Source organism: Callorhinus ursinus, unplaced genomic scaffold (genome assembly GCF_003265705.2).
Source record: "Callorhinus ursinus isolate GAN/ISIS: 27379988/994484 unplaced genomic scaffold, GSC_fseal_2.0 scaffold22, whole genome shotgun sequence".
NCBI lineage: Eukaryota > Metazoa > Chordata > Mammalia > Carnivora > Otariidae > Callorhinus > Callorhinus ursinus.
The window spans coordinates 5,430,692-5,455,521 of NW_027397084.1; the positions used below are offsets into that span (position 1 = coordinate 5,430,692).

The window sequence follows — 24,830 nt, forward strand, 5'->3', positions numbered from 1 at the left end:
ACGGTCTCTAGTTCTAACCACATTAGATGTGATCACATTTTTTATCACACCCACCTTTCCCCTATACCTGAGGCTAATCCCCATGGCTTAGTTGTTGTTATTATTGTTGTTGTTTTCCAGACCCTCTACCCTTAGCCCAAGGCTTGCCACATGAAGGTGCTCAATATCTATTTATTGAAGGTATGCATGAGGGAGTGAACGAATAAATGAATCCCTGCTCATGACTATCACATTTAAAAAAAATTTTTTCAAATGCTCTTACCAGAAACCAGGTTAAGCTTCATAGATGAGCTCCGGACTGAATTATTAGCAGCATTGGTAAAGTGACAAAATATGTCCAGCTTTTTTGGACACCTGGAAACTGAGCTTGCCATGAAATTGTATTTGTAACACACTTGCTTTCCTTTAACTTCTTTTTCTGAGAATTATTAAAACAATCAAGTCACAAGATGAGTCTCCAAAGCACACATTTTGTTAAACTGATCCACCATGGATAATGTGTCCAAATTTTTCCAAGGCATGTGCCATATTCATTTCTGATGTGGTTTTAAAAATGCCCCCAGCCAAGAAGTAAGTCAGCCCACACTTACACGGTGCTTGCCTAACTTTACTTCCACCGTTCATGACTCCAAATCTGTGCCCATACAGTTTGGAATATCAAAACGCCTTCCATCATCCCTCTCCTCCCTCTGCCTATCCAAATCTCATCATGCCCTGTGCATTTCTCCTGTCCTGCCTTCACCTCATTGGTTTAGCATCACCTTTTTATGGGTCTGTCTCCTCCATCAGACCATAAAGTCTTGGAGAGAAGGTACCTGGTCCTATTTATCACTGTATCTCCCAATGCCTAGCTTAGTATTTGGCACATACAGAGCACTGGATGCATGCATGTTAAACACGGAATGTTGAAATGCTTAAATACTCCAGTACCGGGATGGATTCTATATCCTCCTATCACCCAGCCTTCTCTAAATCCTCATCTCTACTGGGTCCTGCTTTTCTGAACTTCCAGTGTTCTTTTGATCTGCATTGCTCATTTTGGAAACTTAACGTTACATGGATCATCCTTTATGACAGGAGCCCTTCCAGCTAGATAGTAATACATGTGCCCCAACTCTTGTGTCCCCTTTTCATTGCCTACTATGGTGTTTTGCATTGAGTGTGTCCCCACAAATGGTTGTTCAAAGAATGAATAAGCTTGTAAATCCCTCATGAAGGTGTCTCTGTGTTGAGATTTGGAGTTGTGAGCTCATGGTAGGTTCACCTTAATCTGTAGGAATCCTGAGGTATCTGGATTGAGGGTACATTCTACCTTAGAGGATTTGAATTTTTTTTTTTTTTTTTTTTTTGGCCAGGTACCATTGGGTGCTACTCATGGACCACTTTACATTAGTTACTCCTCAGCTTGGCGTTCCTGGGCCATGGAGGCAGTATAAATTCAAACCCAAACCTGAGTGAGGGCAGGACAGTTGTAATTCTCTGGGGAAATTTTTGTCCACTTGGAGATGAGGCCAAGCTCTTAACTCTGGCAGACAAATTTTGTTTTTCTACTTACCCTCTTCCTGAGTGAGCACGTCACCCTTCGAGGGTCCTGACATTGTGCTGGTGACATGGGGTGCCTTAATCACTGCATAGGGAGCAAGGCCTTTCTTTCATGCCCTTCAGAGCCTTAAAACCCAAGGTTCTGGGACGCCTGGTGGCTCAGTCAGTTAAGCATCTGACTTCGGCTCAGGTCATGATCCTGGGGTCCTGGGCGCGAATCCCATGTCAGGCTCCCTGCTTAGCCGGGAGTCTGCTTCTCCCTCTGCCTCTGCTCCTCCCCCTGCTTGTGCTCTCTCTCTCTCTCTCTCTCAAATAAGTGAATAAAATCTTTAGGAAAAAAAGCCAAGGTTCTGGGTTTCTCATACTGGCCAATGCCCTCAGAGAAGCCCCAGCAGTAGCTAAAACATTTCTATTTTTCTTTTTCTTTATGTTTTTGGCCCTTGGGTATTTCTCTCACTTTCTTGGATGCTCAGCTGTGCATTTAAAAGGATTTCTGTGGTGCTTTTATAGTATGCTGACTCATAGCATGGAGGGAGGGACCACCAGAATACCTGATATACTGAGGAAGCAGAAGACCTGGAGATGTCTTAACACTGTCTTCGACAGCTTCCACTAAAACCCATGGGCTCCACCCTCACAGACCCTCAAATTCTGCCACAAACCAACAAGCCACCGGCCACATAACAAAACAGAAGATAATAAAGGTTCACGAGGTTCCCTCTGTTACATTCTCTCTCTGATGCAATCCTCATGTCTCTTTACCGCTATTTTAAGACTCCACATGAATGAAATATGTCCTCACAATACAGCAATTAGTGTCTTACCGGCAAGAAAGGATAAGGAATCCATTTGGAAAGTTACTTTGTAGTCTTCGTCCTCCTCAATGCAGCACCTGAAGTGATGGGAACCTTTGCATGGAACTGTAGCCTCCAGAGGATCCACCATGATGTCTGGCTCTAGAGGCAGTGGGTGAACGGTCACATCTTTCGTCGCGACACTGTACGAATTCTTATATCTAAACACACAATGATAGGTTCCTGTGTGGAAGGAAATAAAATTGAGATAGAATGTGATCACTGCTCCCAAAAAGCATTAGCTAGGAAATTTAAGAAGAGGCTTACTTTTCCCTGTGAAGCATGGGCAAGGGCACATCACACCTTTTTGGACACTGGACGAGAACATGTTTGATCAATTCTCCTTCTGGGTTATCTATGTATCTGAAGGACTAACCCATTGCCTAAATATTCACTTACTTCTAAATAAAATTAAGTGGCTTATCTAAAGTTACACAGCCTGTTAGGTGTGGAATTGCATTTCTTTCTTAAGATCAAGAGTTGCATGCTCTACGAACTGAGCCAGCCAGGCATCCCAGGAATTGCATTTCAAACCAGGTTCCCAACACCTACTCCAAGGCTCTTTCATTAACCCAGGGGGGAAAATTGGAATTTTGGTGCGTGCTAGGCTGAGGAGGAGTTCTTCGAAGACCATTGCCAGCCAGCTGGAGCTCTGTGGTGGTGGGATGTTCCCTCACTCCATCTGTGAGTGAGTAGACATTCCGGTTCCCGGGCGCCATCGCACCATCAAAGCGTGTGGAGGGTGTAGGCTGAAATCCTTGAGAAAGCTTCCCCTGTGGACCCTGGAGTTGGACGTCTGATGTCTGACTCCCATCTAGTAAAGTCTAAAGGCGAGAGGCTGGCTGGCCTTTCTGGAGGACAGAGGAAAGGCTTCAGCAAGAGTAGCCTGTGCAGCCCATGCCTGGTGAGGCAGAGTAGGCTGAGCACGGTCTTTGGGTCGAGCTTCTAGAGAGGACCTTATCCCAGTGGTCTTTATACCAGGGTCCATCGGAGGATGAGCCACCCCCTGAGCAGCTGCCATGGGGACAGTACAGGAAGATTATAACAGCACCTACAGTTGAGTAAGACCCTTTGACTTTCTCTACATTCCTTCTCTTTGCCCCAACTCTGGAAGAACCAGAGCAGCAACTTAGCCAGGGGGAAAACAGGTAGAACAAGGACAGAGAACAAACCTCCTTCTGTTTCTGTTGGGAGGAATGGAAATGTAGCTTCAATATAAAATAAAAGCGTAGTTGATTTAGATGAGAATGGATTTTTCTTAGGGCCCGAGTATGGGACCGTTAAAGAGTTTATGTTCCTGGAAAAGTGACGGCTCCTCCTCAGTTATGGCTCCTCAGGAGGAAAGAGAAATTGGACAGAGTAGGTGTAAGCTCAGCACAGGAGAAAAATACTCCATCTTCTGACAGTATGCTACCAAGTGATGTGGTTTTAAAAATGCCCCCAGCGGAGGCCAGCCACAGAGTGACACCTTATTTCTACAATGTTGCCTAGGCCTTATATGAACAAATAAAGACGTGGGACTCGTAGGACCTGGGCAGATGAAACTTACAGTTAAGGAAAGCCTTCAGAGTGGAGTGGTCAAGGGTTGGCCGGATAGTCTCCATTTCACCCTGGCTCTGCCATTCACCAGGTGTATAACCACAGATATTTTACTTACCCTCACTGGGCCTCAGTTTCTTCATCTGTAAAATGGGGACACTAATAACACTGTCCTCTAGGTTTATTGTTTTAAATGAACTAACCCACTCAAACACTTAGCATGACGCCTATCACATATGAAGGACTCAAAACATGTCAGTTATTATTGCAGCAATTCTATCAAATCCTTTTCCCTCCAAATCTTTGCATTTCTTTCCAACATGAATAACGTGTAGAGATAAATACGAAATACAAGTGTTCCTTTCTTTGGAACCAGGCATATAAATCCTTTACCTAGATTTTTTTAATATCACGACTCGGTGAAACACTCCTAAAAGTCTGGTAAAACTACTTTTAAAAATAATCCCCTTGGGGCGCCTGGGTGGCTTAGTTAGGTAAGTGTCTGACTCTTGGTTTTGGCTCAGGTCGTGAGATCGAACCCGGCGTGGGACTCCACACTCTGCTTGGGATTCTCTCTCCCATTCCCTGCCCCTCCCGCTTGTGCTCTCTCTCTCTCTCTCTCTAAAATAAATAAATACATCTTTAAAAATAAAGAGCAAAACAGTCCTCTTAACTTCATGGCAAGAGCACAGGTTCTTGAATCGGAGAACCCAGTTCCAGTCCTGACTCTGCACCTTGAGATGCAGGAGCCTGGGAGCATTTGTTATTCTCTCTGAGCCTCTGTTTCCACATCTGTACAATGGAGATTGCGACACCTTCCCCTAAAGAGCTCTTGCATGAAGTGTGGTGGCACAGGCACATCCCGGGCCAGCCCCTCCAGAGATGGTCCCTCTTACAAGGTGTTCCCAGGGGCCCCGGGGCAGCATGGCAGCAGAGGGTCTGGGGTCTCGCACCCACCGTTCCATTCCCGGGTCGCGATCTTCACTCTCAGCACCGACTCTGCTCCAGCAGCAGACCTCCTCGTGGTATAAAACTTTTGGTATATTTTAATTCCAGCAGAAGTGTTCCAGTACACCTCATCATAGTTACTCACATCGCTGATGCACTTTATGGAAAAATTTTGTCCCTCAGAAACAGAAATTGGGTCCGGGGTTATTGTTAGGTTGGCTGAAAGAACGCACACAGAACGGACAAAAGAAAAACCAACAACAAGCACAAGGTTTAGTCTTTCTGGTGACATCGACACAGGAGTGAAATTTAAGACAGAGGCAGAGAGCATGGGCTGTCCTGACTCCACTGGTGTCAATGTGGGATGGGTACCTTGCGGCTCCTGGGTTTTCTTTGTTTCTACGCTGTTCCCGGTGATGCTCTCAACTGTACTCATTTCCATCTCCTGCCTTGGGAACTCGTGCACTTCCCCTTTGTGGCTGGGATTATCTCCTGATGATCGGCAGGGCAAAAGGTTGCAAACTTAGGGCTGTTGACTTAACCCAAGCTCCCCTCCAACCTCTTCTGTGCCAGATGGCTCTGTTCTTACAACAACGCCATTCTCTACTCTTTTAAAACACGTTTTAAATAATACCATGTTGTATTTTAATTTCTTTCCTTCTATATCTCTTCTTCATAAACATGGGAACCTCTCAGGAGCAGAACTCTCTTTTCTGTGTCTTTGCATTGCCCAGGACTTAGCACTGACTATAGTACACATCAATACTTACTAAGCTGAAGAGTGATTTCTGGAACAACATTTGAAGTACAGGGATGGTAGAATGTATTGCCCAAATAATTATACCAGGACTGTCTCAGGCAAACTGGGAGGGATAGGCACCTTAACTCTAAGTCTCTCTACATTTACTCCTCCTTATGAGAATGTCCTCATACATTCATGAGGAATTATTCATCAAAAATGTTAACAAGACCCTTACAAAGGTAAGGGCTTATAGGAACAGTTCACTTTTTCTGGCCTCTGCTTCTATCTTTCTACCCCTCTTTGAGCATGCCATTGACTTTTCAAAATGCCATTCCCTTTTATTTCCTAGGGGTGAACAGTTTCATGCCTTGAGCCCACTGACGTCAGCCTGCTTTTCCCAACAGTGTAAAATCTTGCCCTTCGTCACAACCAAAAGAAATCAGGCCTTTCCATAGTGCCCCTTAGAAGCTGGGATCCCAATGTCCAGATACAGTCCCCTGGTCGCATAAGCATGGATTGCTGTGTCCCTCCCATGGGCCTCACTGGCTGTAGGGATCTGGTGTAGAGATGCCTTTCTAAGGTTGGGCGGTTTCTGAGAGTGGAAAGGGAGAGGCTCATGGAACCCTGAATCTGGTCCTCTTGATTCTCAGACGAGGTCCAAACTACCAGACCAGTGGTTTTCAGTGAAGGCTAAACACGTTTCTATGACAACAAAAAGCCCGCCTAATCAACACAACTCTGAGTCGAAACCTGAAGTGTACAACTGCTCTCACTGCAGAAAGTTGCAAATTGCTCAAAAGACCCACTAGCTTGTCTATGGCGATAATGTTTTCAGATAAGCGTCATCTTGATCTTTGTAAAAATGCTAAGTCACGAGAGTAACAAGTGTGAGCCAGAGTCATCAGTAGTGTTGACATGAGCCTTTCTCCAAATTGTTCAAGGGTGTCGGATGAGTGACCTGAGTAGTTCATTTTTTTGTAAGATGGGGAGAAAAACAACACGTGTGGGTGTCCCGTTTTTGCAGATAGGGGTGAAGTCAGAATGTTTTATTACACGAGGAGAAGAAATGACACTTTTGAAAAGAGGCCTAACTCAGTCGAAAGCATTTAGTCAAAAAGACGAAAAACACTCAAGGCACAACTGTAAAATGACCACAAAGTATCCAATTATTAAAGCTTCCTGCAGCAGAGGTGGAGTGGGAGGGGAGGGAGGGCAGAGCAGGTCTTCGCCTGCTGGGGATGGGCCATGCGCCAGGCTACTGGCGTGCAAGGGAGGATGCGATCACGGGAGGAAAGGGGAAAATTTGGGGCACCGCCCTCGACATAAATTCAATGCTTAAACAGAGCTAATCCAAGGGTGCCTTCTCAGTGCCGGGCGGACCTTCCCTTCCCTGTAGCCCTGGGTTCTCAGCCCTATCCTTCTTTCTTCTAAAGGCTTCCTCTGAATTCAGATGGGCCAGAGGGACATCCCCCTCTGTCGCCCACTTGTGATTGACCCCAACCACACTCCCGCTAGCTCAGAGATATTCCCAGGGGATTGACAGCCCTGGCTTGAGGTGCAAGGCTAAAGATCCTAATGAAGGAGTCCTCACCCACAGAGGTGAACGTCACTTCTATGTTCTTGCCGCCTCTGGCCCCGTGGCTGCTGACGAACTCACACGCATAGACGACCGTCGTTCCAGCTGACCCGCTGGGACACTGAGTCCCATCCGCCCTGAGGGTGTACCTGCTGCAGCCGGACTCTAGGTCAGTTTCAGGGTTGCCTGCAATGACATAAGTAGTTCTTTCACGGTCACAGTTGGCTGACTATTCGATTTAGGGGCAAAGAGGTCCCATCAGTGAAAAAGAATTATTATTTAAACCCGATTTCTTCTCTTTGGAGAAGAAGGATTGTATGGTGGTTAGGTCTGCAGACTCGGGAGCCAGGTGGCCTGGCTGCAGATCCCAAACTACCACTTCCTAGCGGGGTAGGGTTGAAAAAGTCACTCAACTGCTCTCTGCTTCAGTTTCTCCACATGAAAAATGGGGACGACTAATCATAGCTACAACCCCAGATCATAGTCAGGTCAAATGAGTTAAGATACACAGACACTTAGAACAGCACCTGGTTGGGCCGGCCCCTCACACAGACCATTAGAGATGGTCACTGGGGCAGGAAAAATTAAAAATTAAAAAAAAGAGAGAGAGAGAGAAGTAAGGTGTTTGGATATGATTTCAACTGCAAGGAAAAGAGATGTCAGATTATTTAGACCATTATTATTGAAAGGAGAAAGAAGCCTCCTTCCTTCTTCTTCCCGTTGATGCTTACTTCTTAACTTGTCTTTTGAGGCCCAGCTTTACCGTCAAACTGATGTGCAAGACAATGAGTTTTCAGAATCAATAACATAGAGAGACGTACAGAAGAAATGATAATGCATAGTAGAGAGGAAACCTCTAAGCCACTAAATACATTATGGAGGTTGAAGGAGGGGAGTTTTCTTTGGGAGACTCGGGAAGATTTCAGAGAGGAACAGAGGTTTGCTCTAGGTCTTGAAAGACAGAAATGGTGGCTGGAGTGTTCTGGGGTGCGGTTGTATGTGTGAATCAGTACCCCTTGGAGGATGTGGTGTTCCAGTAGCCTGCTTCGGGAGCTGGAGCTGGGGGGGTGGGAAAAAGCCCCTAATCCCATTCACAACTCAAGTGGCTCTGCTATGGCCTGCTTTGCATATCAGATTTCGGTTCTCCACCAGAGTGGTTTTGCCTTCCTGGGGGACATTTGGCATTGTTCAGAGACAGTTCTGATTGTTACAAGTGGGGGTTCTACTGGTATCTAGTGAACAGAGGCCAAGGATGCCGATAAACATCCTACAATGCCTAGAACAGCTCCCCTCAGCAAAGAATTATCCAGCCCCAAATGTTACTAGTGCTGAGGCTGAGGTTTGGCTTGAAGAAAGATTTCTACAGTGAAGTCAGAAAACCACTGGTTCAAACAAAAGCACAGAATCTGTGGCTTGCTGCTCAGGAGACAAACAGTGGGGGGTGGGGGGAATGGGGGGCTACATTGTTCTGTGAGGCTGACACCTGTAGGTCCAGAAAGGCTCCAAAGAGATGGTAAACTCAGAAAATAAAAGCAAGATCTCTGATTGGCAGCATTTGCGTTGCACTTCATCTAGTACCCCAGCACCCCAGCACCCTGGGGGCTCTGCCCCTCAGGGTCCTGCTCTAGAAGGTACTGAATGCAGCTAGTAAGTTGGTGTTGGGCTTTCTGGAGAAGAGATGACATGTGATCACATGTTTGCTTCTCAAGGCGAGATACTCTCCACAGAAGGTTTGCCACCACACTGAGGAAAAGTGAGGAGATGGGTTTGTTGGTTTTTTTAATTTTTAAATGTTTCTTTTTCTTTTTTCTTTTCTTTTTTTTTTTTATTGTGGCAGACTCAGTGTATTCAACTCTGTCTTAAATGTTTACGTTTATCATCATGGTTTTTTTCTCCCCACAAAAGCTTTGCAAAAATGGGTACCATTATCACTACTTAACAGACAAAAGTGGGATCAGTGAGATGACCCAGCTGGGCACGCCCACGGCAGAGCCATGATGTGGCTTTTCAGGACTAAGTACTGTCTTCCTGGAGAGCACTTGGCTCAAGTTCTTTTTTTTTTTTTCTTTTATGCAATTCTGTGGGCATTCCCACAAGTAGAGGAATCACTATTTAAAATCGGATTTAGCCGTGGCTCATTAGGAACACACAGAGAAACACCCAGGAGGAAAAAGAGCAAGGCTGGGGCGGGGCATCCCTAGCTCCTGTCAGGGAGATCCTGGGCCGAGCACAGAAAGCCTCAGTGTCTCATGTGTACAATGAATAGCTGGACTAAATGCATCGTCCTCACGCCCCTCTGCCCAATAAAATCTGCTGTGAAATTTAAGAAAATATGCCACCGCCTGTAATGTGGAGAACAAAGGCAAGAGAAATGCACATAAAACTAGATTTCCATATAACCTGCAGCCCATGGACAAATACTTGAGGCAGGCAGCGTATACCCTTCCTCCAGGAACTCCCAATCTTAATGTTAATGCCTTGCTAGGGGAAAAAAACCACCTTAGCTTGACAATAGTCAGGGGTCCAGGATCCTGTAAGTCTTCTCTAACATATGAAAATCCTTTTGGAAACTTCCTTTGTCTTTACTTCCCCCAACTCCAAAGTATATAATCAAGTGCTGCTCACAACCACAGTGCAGCAATTCCTGCCCAGGGGTCCTGCCCCCGTGCTTCAATAAAACCACATTTTAGCACCAAAAACTACTCAAGAATTCTTTCTTGGCGGTCGGCTCGTGGACCACACTTGAAACCGCATCACCTGGAGCCCTAACACAGAGATCCTGGTGTGGTTGCTCTAGGGTAGAGCCCTGAGAGCTGGTCTGTTTAATAAACCCCTGGGGTGACCCTCACATGTAGCCAGGATGGAGACCACTGCCTTCAGGATGCTATGGACCACGTCCAGCTGCTTCTCTACTTAGGGTTCACCTCAGACCCTGAAGCCAGCCTGCCTCTAGGGGCACTTCATCAAGGGACTCCAAAGCCACAGGCTGATTTCTACTCAGTAAAGAAAAACAGCCAGTCTCCCTTCTTTATATCTGACTGATGCCCTGTTTGGCTGCAAGAAAAACCCAAACCAAACCCAACCAAAACAAAAGCATTTGAGACAGCACGCAGGCACACACAGTAACATACGTTTAAACATTTCAGTGGGGCAATCAGGAAGAAAAGACACAAGTAAAGGGACCGCGGAGTTTGAAGGTGTTCCCTCTCCTGTCACCCAAGGTCACAGCCAAGAGGGAGCTGGCCCCCTCTTGTAGAGATTCAGTTGTTTTATGAATACTCCGTGTGATCATGGGCCACTGGAGTGTGGTAGGCAGGGCCATGAAGAAGTTTATGAACTCATTTGGGAACTGCTCTAACTTGTGGGCAAGGAGGGAATTAAGGCTCCATTAGTTTTTATCATCACACCACATAACAGCTACAGTGAGACTATAAACTCTGTTGCTGTTAGTTTCCCCCAGTTTGTCAATGCATTTCCGTGCAGGCGAAGCTAGCTAGTACTACACCAGGCAGGCGAGATGCTGCACCAATAATAGTAACTATTACCACCTCTACCATTACTACTACTGATACTATTATTTCAGACCATTACCATCTATATCATTAGCTGCTGCCCCAGTGAGTTGAAACACTCCAGGAAGCCCCGCCCTATTCGAAAAAGACCACCCTCTTCACGCTAGAAATCCTACCACTGCTGGTTACCTTCTCTCTGTCTTATCCCTTGTGTTTTGAAAATGAAATGCATCTGTTTCTGAGAGGAGGCAGTCCATTCAGTTCCTCGTGCTTTGGAGTGAATTATTTTGCTAGATTGTCTCCTACTGATCTGGAACAATGGGTGCTAAAAGAATCGTGGAATTTGGAGAGAGAGAGAGAGCTTCAGAGTGGGAGCTGCAAGCGGAGGAGGAAGGCAAGGTGCCGAGGGCAGAGGCTAAGTTCATCAGAGAATGAACGGACGGTGCGGGTCCCCGGGCGGCCAGCCCTGTGGCAGGAAATCCATTGTTCTGTAGCTGGGTCACCTGCACTGGGCATTAGGAATGTCTGAAGCAGTGGTGGCCACAGAGAGGTCCCTGAGCATCTGTACTGCAGACTTCCTGGTTCCTCTGCCAGAGGGCTAGGCTTTCAGCTTTTGGAGCTGAAAGTACATTAAGTCAGTACCAAGGGAAATTTGCAAGGTCTTTCTCCCAACTGGCAGCTTCTCCAGGGTGCCTACACTTCCTCGTCCTGAAAAATCAAGGCAGTGACTAAACGTATCAGGTGTCAACATTTTCAACGGTTACCAGATACCTCTCCCATTCTTCGGAGTATTTAAAGTAAAATACAGATGCAGCAGGTGAAATGTGCTTTGCAAATAGATGGGCTCAGGACAAGTTGCATGTAAATTAATCATTATTTTATTTTTTTATAACTTAATATAGTCTGATAGCAAAGACTCTGTACCATAAAGCCTTACCGCACCGATGTATTTCACGAGTAAAGCCACATTTTACTTTAATTATTTTTTTAGTGTAAAGATGAGCACGTAAAGCTGTCATTTCTTAAGGGAAGGATTGGATCTTGTTACATGAAGTTTCTAGACAAAAAAGTCTCCCGCTCCAGAACAAACATTTCCAGATCAGCCTGCACCAGCACTGGTTCCTTAGGCATGGCTAACATAGTTTTGCCAAGGCAAACACTGGTCTTGCATAATCAGACCTGAGGTGAGTCTCTCTTTTTCTTTCTTTTCCTTTTTGACAACCTCAGATAAGTCAGTGTAGACCTCAATTTCCTTATTTGCAAATTGGAGGAAAAAAATGCCAGCTTCAAACTTGCGATCAGGGTTAAATGTGATCAAGAGTGATAACATATTTTTAAAACATTGGTTAATCATAAACTGTTATACAAAACAGAATCAGTATTGCTCTTTTAATTTATTATTATTATCATTCATCAGTATAAACGGGGGGGCTGGAGAATTTCCAGTAATATCTCAGATCTAAAAGGAAGCTAAGCAAGATCAGAAATTGACATGGAACCAATGAGAGACAAACAGGTCTACACCAAGAAATAAAAAAAGCAAAACAAGACAAAAACCACAAAGACACAGAATTAGGTAATACAGAAGGATGTAGGACAGAGGCAGAGATGTGAGAATGACAGACACCAAGAAAAGAGACACAGAAAGAGAAGTTCCGAGTCAGACTCCAAAGCAAAGCCAATGACCTCATCCTTAGCTCTTTGTCGAAGATGATGAGAGAAGGAAGGTGGGGGGCCAGCTTTTCTACAGGCAGGAGATACTGTGGACCTAAGTCATCACATCTTCCCAGCCAGGATCTTGTCTACAACCCAAGCATGACATTTGTATGCATATATTTTTGGAATGTTGTTCTAGAATAGCTAAGTTGGAGTTGGCATCAAGCCTAGTTATGTTTTTATAGTCTGAAGTTTGGGAAAAAACAGCCATCTGACATTTCCTCTCCCACCCAGTGCATCTCCCATTTTTACTTGGCCAAAAGGCAAAAATGTACATGCAAAATGGCATCTAACATTCTTACCTGGAATGTTTATTTTCCCCTCCTGCTTCCATTCTATCGCGCTCCAATTAACATTAATCTCACTGCAGCAGTTCAAAGACACAGGATTGTTGTCGCACGTCACCTTCATTTCTTCAGTTGCCAAAATTCGGATGGGCGTGACATCTATTTTTTTTCTGGACTCATATTCAAAAATATCTAACGTCAGCTTGCAAATATATTCACCTGCATAGAATACACAAATGTATTTTTTTAAAAAAAAGATTTATTTGTTTATTTCAGAGAGAGAGAGCGTGTGAACGAGCCAGGTGGGGGGGGGGGCAGAGGGCGAGGGAAACAGAGAATCTCCAGCAGACTCCTTGCTGAGCACGGAGCCTGACACAGGGCTCCATCTCAAGACCCCGAGATCACAACCGGAGCCAAAACCAAGAGTTGGATGCTCAACCAACCGCACCACCCAGGTGCCCCTACAATTGCATTTCTTCTTATTACATATATGGAATTCCTTAAAAGAATGATAGCTTCATCTCATGCGTCGTGACAGTACTTCCCGAAGCATCGTTTTCAAAAACATCCAAGACTTGCTCTAAACAACCCTAAAGAAACATTCAGGAAGGTCAATGCAGGTCATTTCTGATGCCACAAGTTAATGAGTAGAGAGATGTTCCAGGGAAGGAGCAGAAATCTCAGTCTTTGCTGATAAGAAAAAAAGGTGTGGTGATGAAAGAGGTAGAAAGGAAAAATTGCAAAGCCTCGGAGAATTAGAAGGTCAGGGATGATTTTGGCATTCTATTTAACTCTGCGGCAAAATCAGAATCCACAAAGATGTAACAGGACCCGTGTGTCTGCAACCCAACTTCTCTGTCAGGGAAAAAGAGATGCCCCTGCTGACATCTGGGTTACAATGGGGTTGTTAGATTCTAGTGTCAGGTTTAAAACTTCTGCTTCTGTGGGTGTTGGGGAGGGAGAGTGGGAAGTGGGAGAGATTACAAGGGAATCCAAGAAAACTGCATGCAGAGGGTGATGGAAAAGATATGTTCGCTCTCCTGAGGAGGGTGGTAGTTTCACAGGTGCACACATATGTCACAACTTACTAAACGGCACCCTTTAAATATGTACAGCTTATTACATGTCAATTCTATCTCAACAAAGCTGTTTAAAATTTTTTAAAGATTAAAAACAAAAGAAGGATTTTTGTCTCCATTTCCAACTCATAAGCCCTTGGTAAATGTGGAAATCTGTTTTTGTCTCCAAGGCTATATTTGCTTACTCATATGCCATGGGATTCATTTTTAATTTTGAAAAGTTGAGGCCAGTGACTTCTTTTCAAAGAGGAAAACACTATGTATATACTCCAAGGCTTGCTTCTTTATGAGCTGTTTGTTCCTTTCCCCGCACCCGTTCTTGGATGGAAACCCACCTGCATCGCCGGGAGTGATGTTGTAAATGGTGAGGCGCGATACTGAGGTCACGTTGTTGAGCACGGCGCTGTAAACCGAGAATCTGCTGCTGTTCTGCAAGTCAGAGCGCCTTTCGACGTGGTGCCAGGTCACGTTAGAGGACAAAACTTCGTTTTCACACACCAGATTTACCGTGTCCCCTTCAAAAATGATTTCTGGTATGATGGTGAACTTCGTTTCATCTGGAAACCCAAAGAAAAGGTATTAAGATCCCAGAGCAAACGAATGGAATTGAGACTACCCAGCGGGCACCCCCACCACATGGGGCTGTAGTGCTTCTAGAAGGAGGCAACGCGTCTTCCTCCTTCCATCCCCGGACAGCTGGTGTCTGAGTCCCAAAGAGTTGCCACCTGCCAGATACCGGGGACAAGGCTTCCAGTTTGGAGTCTGAGCACACTCAATTGGACTCATTGGTAGTGATGTGGATTCCAAAGCTATTTTCAGTATTTCACATAGTCTGGTAGAAAAATGCTCACTTGCTTATAAAAAAGTCACACCAACTCATTTAAACCTCAAGTTTCTTTGCTACTGACTCAATAAGATCAACTGCCTCTTGACAATAATGGGTATCTTATACCACTGAAAGCTCTGTTGTATGTTTTTGGTGAATTATAAGTGGGGAAAAATAATTTCTTATAATAAAGTCTGTTAAGAATTAAGAATTTTTTTTAAAGACTTCATACCCATGGGCCCTTAAGAAGGAGAACTTTATAGACACACAGGTCCAGATTTGAATCCTGGTTCTGTGCCACACACAGCTGTGTGGCCCTAGGGAATTTACTTAGCCTCTCTGAGCCTCAGCTCATTGTCTGGAAAACAGGAGCAGTGAGAGCCACGGGGAGGTGATTTGGGGGAATAGTAGCTATTATTGTTTTCATGGTACAAATCAGGAGAACAATGGCATTAAGTCATTTCACAGAAATAAAACACAACATTTACTTTTTGTGTTTATGGTTGTCCTTTGTTTACACAACATGCGTTTTTTTCCCTTTAAGCTGTGTTTCTTATTCCACATCCTTCATGAATTCCACATGTTGAGGAAATCAGAGGTGCTGGATAAGGGAAGCTCTATGAGGGCTGTTTTGCATGGGCTCCATGCTCAGGCCAGACCCTCTCCATATTGTCAACATGGGATCACAATACCCTAAAATTAATTTCAGGAGCTCTGATGTTCTAGTCAAAGTACCAAGGGATCTAAATATTTCTTATCACTTTTTTTAGGCTCCTGAATTAAAGAAGATTTTAAAATATCACACCCAACTGTTAAGAAACAAGACCTCCTGGGAATATTTAACGTAGCGAACTGACTCAGAAGTCATACAGACTTATGTTGCTTACTCTGTGTTCTTGAGCAAATTATTTACCCTCCCTCCTCTTCTAGTTCCTTCCCTATAAAATGCAGATAACAGGACCCATCTCACAGGATATGTGAGGACACAATTCTGTGTTAAGCTGGGCTTAACACAGAAAAGATACATTAACGATGTGTCTCTTCGTCATCACTGTGGCTAACGATAATGATTAGTAAGACCGTGGGTATCATGTGATTATATGGAATTGACCATGAATTTATGGGCGGTGATGAAAGAAAGGGGCATTCTGGTTAAGCGCCCCTGCTAATTAACCAAACATTAATTACTTTGAGGATGAATACACAACCAAATAAATGGAAATATTCTGAATATTGATTGCCCTGTGTTCTCCGTTATTTCATAACGATTTAAAATAACTTTCTGATACCAACTCATTCATTCAGCTTTTTTTCTTTCTTGTTCTCTTCCTCTTCTCTGCCCCCCAGTATAATTATAATTAAAGCAAAACAAAACCCAGGCTCTTGGCCTTTTGGATATTTATACCCTAGGTAAATAGCAGTAACGCTATGGAGAGCCGGATGATGGGGGAGCTCTCCCGTGGAAATGTACATGACCTACGTTCCTGTTTATTGCTCGGAAGCTGTGCATATCACAGAATCATTCTGGTCTTCCAAGGAGATGGTTGCAGAGATGGATGCAGACGCTCTGCAGAAATGGTGTTGAGCTCCATTCACAATGACTTCATTGCTCTTTGGAAGGATAAGCCACAAACTCCAAAGCACTTTTGGGAACCGTACTGTCAGCAGCATGTTTCTGGACCAACAGTCAGCCACTGATCAGTAACACTGCTAGATACCGGCTCCTTTAAATGGTTGACTATCCTCAACAGAACTGAAATTTGGGGGAAGGAGTAATCATAACCGAAGCTTACCTAGGCTAGAGCCTGATGTTCACCTATGCCGTCAGAACCATAAACATAAGGAATTTTTCGGGGTAAAACGTGTTGGTTGGGGGTGGTGTTGGGGGTCAGGAGGGAGTAGCATCGCTGGGTGCCTTCCATGGGAGCCCATACTTTTAGGCCACTTACTCCCCTTTCTTTAATTTTCCAGTTTTCACCTGTGTTGCTGTCTTATGTATTCTGGATTTTTATTTTGCTTTTTCTCTTGCTTATGTTATAGCACCTTCTTACAATTATGTATGTATCTTTCAATATTTTGTTCTTAAAAATGATCTGGTGTCTAACAATACCGGAGAATGTAAAGACAAAACTTATAAACCTATTGTAAGGATGGCTTAACCCTTGAGAAGGGGTGCCCTTTCTCCCAGGTGTGCCTGAAACAGTCCTTTCGGGGCCCTCCCTGCTGGGGGACAGTGTCACTCCAAGGAGGAATCATCTTGAGTCCAGAACCATGGACTGGAGTTAGCTAGAACATCCACCAGCAAATTCTTACCTGCCAAATCTCTGCTCAGCGGGCTATTTCCCAATTAATAATAGGTCCGCCCACCTAATGACACAACAGAACACAACTCTGTACCCATTTGTAAAATGGGGGAGAACATCTAACACCCCAGGATTTTATCACTGCTCTAGGTGATCCCAAGCAGGGGTTCTCAAACTTTCCCGTGCATCAGAACCACCTGGAGGGCTTGTTGAAACACCAATCGCCCTGGTTGGTCTGGGGTGGCCCTAAGAATCTATCTTTCTAACAAGTTTCCAGGTGGTGCTGATGCTGTTGGTCTGGGGGCCACACTTCAAGAACTACTGCTCTAAAATAACATTATCAATTGTTTAATATCAATGCATTTCATGAATATCCCAACTCCCACCTCCATGTTAGTTTTTGGATGTTTGGGGCCTTCTAATTTTTTATTAAGAATCCATAAACCCAGATGGCTCTGTGACCCTCTGGTCAAATCTCTCTCAACCCTTCAACCCCCCCTCCCAACTGCAGTGACATTAGCCTGGTTGGGAGGCTCTGCACTGGCGCCTCAGATGGGGAGGGGGCAGTGGGCACATAAGTCTCTGTGTCAGGAACAAGACAGTCTCTGTCCATGGAGGACATTGTAATGGAATTTCCTAGTTTTAAGCATAATGATAAATACCATTACTTTATCTAAATAAAATCCATGTACAGGAAAAATGTGCAGATGTCCTACTTACTGCTAGTAACTGCTTGAAAGGAGCTGTAGTCCATTTTGTAGGTCTGATTAAGGTTCTGCATTACTTGCTCGTTTGCTTTATGCATTAATTCGGGTGATGGTGTTGTCGTCTGGACCTCATATGTCACAACCACACTTCCAGGCCTGGATGGAGACCACTCAGTTTAGTAAGGCAGTGACTGACCTGGAAGAGTCTAGATCCTTATGGTGTATTTGCATGGGAGAAACAAAATGGCAGGAACAGCCTGGGCAGTTCTATCTTCAAGGGTTCACTCTAATCAACCTGTTATTAAACTCTAGTTGAAAGCCCGAGGCAGGGCTCACACAGTCAAACAGCCGCAGACAGGTGACATAAATGAACAAAACAGCCAGACAGGAATGAGTGGAGTGAATCACAGAAGCTGGTCATAGGGTGGCAGGCACAACGCAGAGACTATTGTCACAGTCCATGCTGACCCAGGGGTACCAGATACGCTGAATGTTAAGGGAAGCCAAAATCCTGAATTTTTCTCTGAACATTCTTTATTCTTAAAATTGGCAACTAACTTTTTGAAAGCCTGTGCTAACCCGCTCACGGCCGCCACGGTGCCCAGCTCCAGGGGGAGCCATTCACACAGCAGCGTGCAACTGTGTGCTTGCGGCTGGCGGGTGACTTCTCTTGAATAAAGGCATCATGCATGACATTATTTCATTTTTATAACTCAGAACTCACCAGACTGCAAACTTACCCCGTATCTGTTTGCAAAAGTTTTGCATGCACAGAATAAACACAAGGCTTTTGCTCACTTTCCATCTAAGTAGGTGTATCTCTAGGGAGCAAGTTTCTGTTCTCAGCCATTGTCTCCCTCTTTAAGCCCCAGCAACCTGGTATTGTCTTCACTTCTACCAAAATGTCCCTGCTGTGTGCCCACATGATGCCCCCTAATGGGCTTTTTCTCCTTCTCTAACATATTGGTCTCTGCCATTGGGTAGAAATGACCCGATTACAGCTTCTTTTTTTTTCTTCAAGATTTTATTTATTTACTTGGGAGAGAGAGCGAGAGCACAAGCAGGGGGAGTAGAAGGAGGAGAGGGAGAAGCCAGCTTCCCGCTGAGCAGGGAGCCTGATGCGGGGCTTGATCCCAGGACCCTGGGATTATGACCTGAGCTGAAGGCAGATGCTTAACCAACTGAGCCACCCAGCCGCCCCCGATTACATCTTCTTACCTGAACCCTGTCACAGTCACCAATTTGAAGCCTGGTAAAATACTGTAACCTTTCCAGAACTGGAAAACAAAGACAAGTGTCATCGTATCAAGGTCCAGTGAGAGATAAGGCAAAAGATTTAAAGCCGAGTAAAAAGCACATATTCTTTACGACCCCAGCTAAACCCTTCTCCTATATATTTTAATAGTGCTGGCACAGGCAGATCTTTGAAGAAGTAATTCCTGTCTGCCTATTGCAGGCTGGGTTCTCCAAGAAGCAAATACCAGATTACATGTGCAAAAAATTTTACTCAAGGAGATGCCTAGCAAAGAAAATGGGGAGGTTTCTCTGAATACCAATCCACAGGAGACTCATTTTGATTCAAGTCACATCTGCAGGCAGATGTTATACACAAAGCACTGTAGGTGCAGAGCACTGTGCCAGGTACATGGGTGGGTGGGATCTGAAGATTAATATGCCATTCTCTCTTTCCTCCAAGGTATATAATTGAGCGTGCTGTGTGTGTGTGTGTGTGTGTGAGAGAGAGAGAGAGAGGAAGCTTCTTGTGCTGTGCAGAACTATTACATGCCAGATATGCAAATCAGATGTCCAAGAGCTCTTCAGCATTTCAGCATGGCACCCATGGAAATGAAAATAATTTCTGTGGTACAGAAGGGTAAGTGGAGGCGCTCCTGGCCTGAGACAGGGGCTTGGCTGCCCAGAAAACTAAGGGAAGTCATTATTTCAGCGCACCTGTAATAATTTGTAGCACCAATTGGGAAGCTCTACTCCAAATGAGTTAATTCGAGCAAAGCATTTAGGCTCAGATGAATTAATCCAATGTAAAGCACTTAGAATAGTGTCTGGCACACAATTAACACCCAGGGGATATTCTCTATTTTTATATGAGTAAATTTAAATCTGTCATAAGTGAGAATGCCTCGGTACTTTTAATATAGAATGGTTTGAAACCCTCAGTAACAGCCTTAGGCTGATCTGCCCAAAGGATGTTAGGGGCTTCATCCAGGTGGTGTGTGAAAACAAATAGAAATGCACCATCAGGCACTTCTAGACCAGGTTCTTGGGCCTTTGAATAGGATTCAATGAGCTGATGTCACCAAATCTTCTCTGAATCAATTCTACCCTGGGAAGAAGTTCTACCTATAGGTCAAGATGATGTCAAATCATCCCCCGAACACTGTTTGATTTGAGCACTTCTTAATTCATCATCCCAGAGGTATAGGAATAGCTTTGATGTCCACATTCATAAATTCTGACAAAGCCAAGCAATTTATCCACTGTAAATGCAACAGATTCAGTTCAGCCCAAAGCTTGTTGGTTAAGAGGTTCCCGGGGCCAAAACCTACCGCTGTTTCCAAGTCAGTCTTGTAGGACCTATAGAGAGCAGAGGAAGTGTTCTTGAGGTCTTCTTGAAAGCCCACATTGAGTCTGACTGACATTCTTAGGGTAACATCTGCTGAAAAAACGCAGGGCAACATTTTAAAATCTCATGTTAGCAGGTGAATACACACAGAACAGAGAAACGTTTGCTTGAGTTGGTATCAAATAGCCACTCAACAAAGAATCATTTAATGAACAGTTACTTACCTCCTTGGAGCTGGCAGAAAGGTCCCTTGGGAGGTAATCCTTTAAGGCAACTGCAGTGATGCCCTGCAGGGACACTGCCATGCTCTTGACAAGTGAGATTTTGGAGGCACTTTTCCTGAGGCCACCTATAGACTGTCTCACAGGAGCACCAGATTTCATTCCCAGTAGGTCTGCAGACTACCATTAGCCAGAAGAGTAAGAAGAGAGAAGGTGGTCACCACCTTTACATTTATAGACTGTAAGTATTTATACTTGTAGAAAATCCTAACTTGACTCCATATTGCCCTCTGGGAAGTTCAATGGTATTACATGAGATTCACGTGATTCCCATTATGCATCACCATGCTATCAGGCACGGCCACCTAAAGGATGATGGCTTTGACTATCTTAGGGGATGCCTACAATGATACCATGATGAACAGATTCCTGGACATGAAGTGTATGGTAGCCAGTTTCCAGGATGGCCCCTGTCCACCCCTGTTTCTGAGTATTGATACTCTTTTGTAACTCCCTGTCATACTGTACTAGGCTTGGTCTGTGCGACCAACAGAATATGGCAGAAGTGATGATATATCATCTCTGAGATTAGGATATAAAAGACACTGGCTTTCCTCTGTGATCTCTCTCTCTCTCTCTCTCTCTCTTCTTCTCTTTCATCATTTGCTGTGGGGGCAGCCAGCTGCCCCTGCACAAGGACATGTCATGGAAAGACTGACATGGTGAGGAACAAAAGTCTCCAGCCAACAGCTACTAAGGAGCTGGGTCCTGCCAACAACCACATGAGTGGGCTTCAGAGTGGATTTTCCAGCCCCAGTTGAGCCTTCAGAGGATTGCCACTCTGGCTGACAGGTTGGCTGCAACCTCATATAACCTGAGCCTGAGCCACCCAGATAAGCTCCTCCTGAATTTCTGGCCTTCAGAAACTATATGATACAATAAATATTTATTGTTTTAAGATGCTAAGTTTTGGGCTAATTTGTTAAGCAGCAAAAGATAACAAATACAGAGTACAAATACGACTGTGCCTTTTACATTTCTAGTCAAATGTGAACAACCAAAATAGTAGCTAATCCCACTGGGGACATTGGAAAATGCTCTGAAAACAGAGTGTTTTGAATTTATTCCTAAAATTCAATCAAAGTCATAACACTGGGAGCTGTCTATTCTAAGAATCAGCTCCTAGGCAAAGGTCCAAAGAATGACTACCCAAAGGAAAGCCATCAAATCATTGTTCCCGAAATAGGAGGGACACCCAAGCTCTACTGAATCCACGAACACTGATGCAGTTCTGTTCTTCAGCATTGGTGGGAAGTGGCACCCAAAAGGAGCTATGAAGCAACCATTTCAGCAACTATATTCCTCTAGCATATACTAAGAATAAAAAACTGGAATGCATAGATGATATTGATGACTATTTGAAATTTGAGAATTAAAAACAATTTTTGAAAAGCAAGAATTTTATGCTTGCCTCCATTTCAGAATCATAAAATCCAACATCTGTTAGTGCCTGCAAGACAATAACTTTGTTTAGGACAAGGGGGAGTCCCCTATCATAGCTTCCCAGGTGATGGTGTCTGAGAAGTAGGATACCTAGCATATCCTCAAAAGGGAGGCAGTGACCAGAAAGTCCAATCCCATAGCCTGGGGGTTTCTATATTATGTCTTGCTTCCAATCCAGGCATGTACCTCGTTCCTATTTCTTGACCTATGATGCCAGAATGAAGGGAACTTGCCACTTATTAATACCTGAACCAGTCCTTGCTGTACCCACTGATTACCCAGAGGAATGGAACCCCATAGTTGGTCATGAAGGACCTGGCAGTATCTTGGCACATATTTTGTGACAACCAATACACAAGCCACCAAGCAAACATTTGGCCACCATTTGAAATAAGGAAACTGGCTGCAGAGTTTGCCAATAGGGGCCTCATTCTGGAATGCTATGAAGTCATAAAATCATGCCTCAAGCCTTTTTGGGTCATTTCACTTGCCTACTAAGTACAATCTGCTCTAATAGTAAGGAGTGCAGACAGCCTTTCTCCCGATATACCCCACCCTCTGTTCTGAAGCAATGGGTCTTTGACTCACCTGTTGTCACCTCAATGTTTAGAATGTTGGTGGCTTGGTCAGTGCTATTCCCTTGAATTGGGAAACTGAGGCTGTGCAAGTAAGCTTTGATAGGCTCCAGGAAGGAGGCATTTTCAAAACTGATCTGCACATCAACGGTATACTCTTCAGCTGCTGGGCTACTTGAGGCTACTGAAAGGAAAGCACAGGAAGCTGTGAGAACTCGCTGTGGGTGGCAGAGAGGGGCCATGGTGGACAGTTCAACATTTAAAGGCAGTAATGGGACTATGTGAATGCTGGACATTTCAGCCTTAAGGGATTTCTAATGAACCTTTTTAGAGAAAAAGAAGTTTGTCAGTTTATACCACCAAACATCCCCTTCATGGTGTTCCCTCTCTATGACTTTACTATTTATTTATTTATTTGTTTATTTATTTATTTATTTTCTTTTAAAGATTTATTTATTTATTTGAGAGAGAGAGAAAGTGGGGGTGAGGGGCATAGAGAAAGGGGGAGAGAGAGAGAGAGAGAGAGAGAGAAAATCTTAAGCAGATTGCGAGTTGAGTGCAGAGCCCGATGCGGGGCTCAATCTCATGACCCTGATCTCAGGACCCTGATCTCAGGATCTGAGCCCAGACCAAGAGTCTGATGCTTAACCAACTGCACCACCCAGGTGCCCCATGACTTTACCATTTAACGGAGGAAGGCAACCGATTTGTCTGGTCTCAGTGTAGTGGTCTCTGGCCATTTGAGAGATTCACAGGCTAAGTTCAAGTCTTGTCCTTCCTCTCCGTTCTCTCACCCTCCTTGGTGTCCAAGGTCAAGGATTGCTGTGTTGAAACTGGACCGGAAGGGGCAAGAATAGAAGCAGGGAGACCTAGCAGGGGGACCTTGGCAACCGTCTAAACAATAAAGCCATGGTCCTGACTCAGAGGAATGAGTCAGTGTGTTTCCAACACCATTCACTTGACATGTGTGCGTTTTGAGATCTGTACTAGGCATGGCTTGAAGACCTCCAGGAAAAGTCATCCAGTTAATTCCCTTTGCTCTTCGCCTACGCACACAGCATGGGCTCTTAGTTCTTACTGTGTATCTCTGGTGTCCAGAGCATGATAGGTACTCAATGAAAGCAAAATTCATAAATCTCCAGCTCTTCATTGCCTTTCCAAATTGTCTCCAGGCTGATTGACTCTCTGGTGTCCTAAATGCATTTGATGTCCAACACATACCCACCACAGGCAAGCCAGACAATATACATACCAGAATATTCTTTCATAGTTTTCTGTATTACATTATGTCTGGTTCACTAGTTGTAAGCTTCTCAAGGGCAGGAACTATTTCTTTCAGTTCTCATAGCTTTACTCCATCTGGAATGGAGCTCACCACATTAATAAATGTGTGCCCAATCAGTTCTTTTTAAAGTTGTGACCCTCTTGACGGGGCTACACATTCACCTCTCTGTCACTGCCAGAATCTTTGGCTCATTCTTGGCTGAAATACATAACAGGAGCAGAAGCCAAGGGCTAGTTTCATAGCTCATGATGGAACCTTCAAAGACTAGGAGAATTTTTTACACAGATGAATTGAGAAGACAAGTTGTGGCTTATTCTATCTTGTCAGTCAAATAAGGAAGAGGTTAGTGAATACTTACAAAACTATTATTTTAAAATTTAAGTCAAATCTGGAAGTATGCCGTATACTTTGCCATAAATTAAAATTCTAGGTCTGTTTTCTAAAAGGGCAAAGAATTTTCTCACAATATTGCCAGATTTGTTTAAAATTTCCCAAGGAATATTGATGAGAAGCACTAAAATAGAGTAAGTTTGTGATGGGAAACGCCAATGAATAAATTTTTGTTGAAGAAAGCTGTAATATCTGTTTACTTATAGTGATAAACTATGTCTTAGAAGGTTGGTTTTATTCATCAATCTTTCTGAGAATTATTTCATTCTGACATGCATCATTCAACTTGCTGTAATTAACTCAAACTGTGAAAAAAAAGTCTTTGCCAATTTTCTTAAAATTAAGAATATATCTTAAGGTATATTTCCTGCTTATAAAAATGTAATTACAAGTAGAACAAAGTGACTTTTAAAACCCAGTGCAGAAGCACAGTCTGTCATGATACCATGGCAATGCCTCAAATTTCCTGTTTTCTTTCTAATTCTCCAATGATTCTGTGATGAAAACAAGCTTCCTGGAAGAACTGTTCATCTTAATTTATGTGATCCTAACTCTAGACACGGTATGGGGCCTGCTGGGAATATTTGTGAGGAGGGTGGCTGCATGATATTTACAAGGAATGTCTGCCTTGGAGCACATTCTTT

General features: G+C 44.1%; 1 protein-coding gene across 12 annotated transcripts in view; it reads right to left on the reverse strand.

The window, feature by feature from the left end:
* ADGRF5 (adhesion G protein-coupled receptor F5) overlaps positions 1-24,830 on the reverse strand; it is a 102,127-nt gene that overhangs the window by 15,268 nt on the left and 62,029 nt on the right. For 6 of the 12 annotated variants that reach the window (XM_025890740.2, XM_073905055.1, XM_073905050.1 and 3 more), the window contains 12 exons: positions 22,525-22,695; positions 20,437-20,613; positions 20,196-20,305; positions 18,850-18,908; positions 17,645-17,787; positions 14,131-14,352; positions 12,732-12,935; positions 7,217-7,387; positions 5,256-5,375; positions 4,893-5,102; positions 2,367-2,579; positions 263-418 (listed from right to left, as the gene is read on the reverse strand). In XM_025890740.2, the coding sequence (XP_025746525.1) occupies positions 263-418; positions 2,367-2,579; positions 4,893-5,102; positions 5,256-5,375; positions 7,217-7,387; positions 12,732-12,935; positions 14,131-14,352; positions 17,645-17,787; positions 18,850-18,908; positions 20,196-20,305; positions 20,437-20,613; positions 22,525-22,695 (1,956 nt within the window). The remainder of the gene's footprint in view (positions 1-262; positions 419-2,366; positions 2,580-4,892; positions 5,103-5,255; positions 5,376-7,216; positions 7,388-12,731; positions 12,936-14,130; positions 14,353-17,644; positions 17,788-18,849; positions 18,909-20,195; positions 20,306-20,436; positions 20,614-22,524; positions 22,696-24,830) is intronic. The other 6 variants (XM_073905053.1, XM_073905052.1, XM_073905049.1 and 3 more) reach the window with 5 other exon arrangements.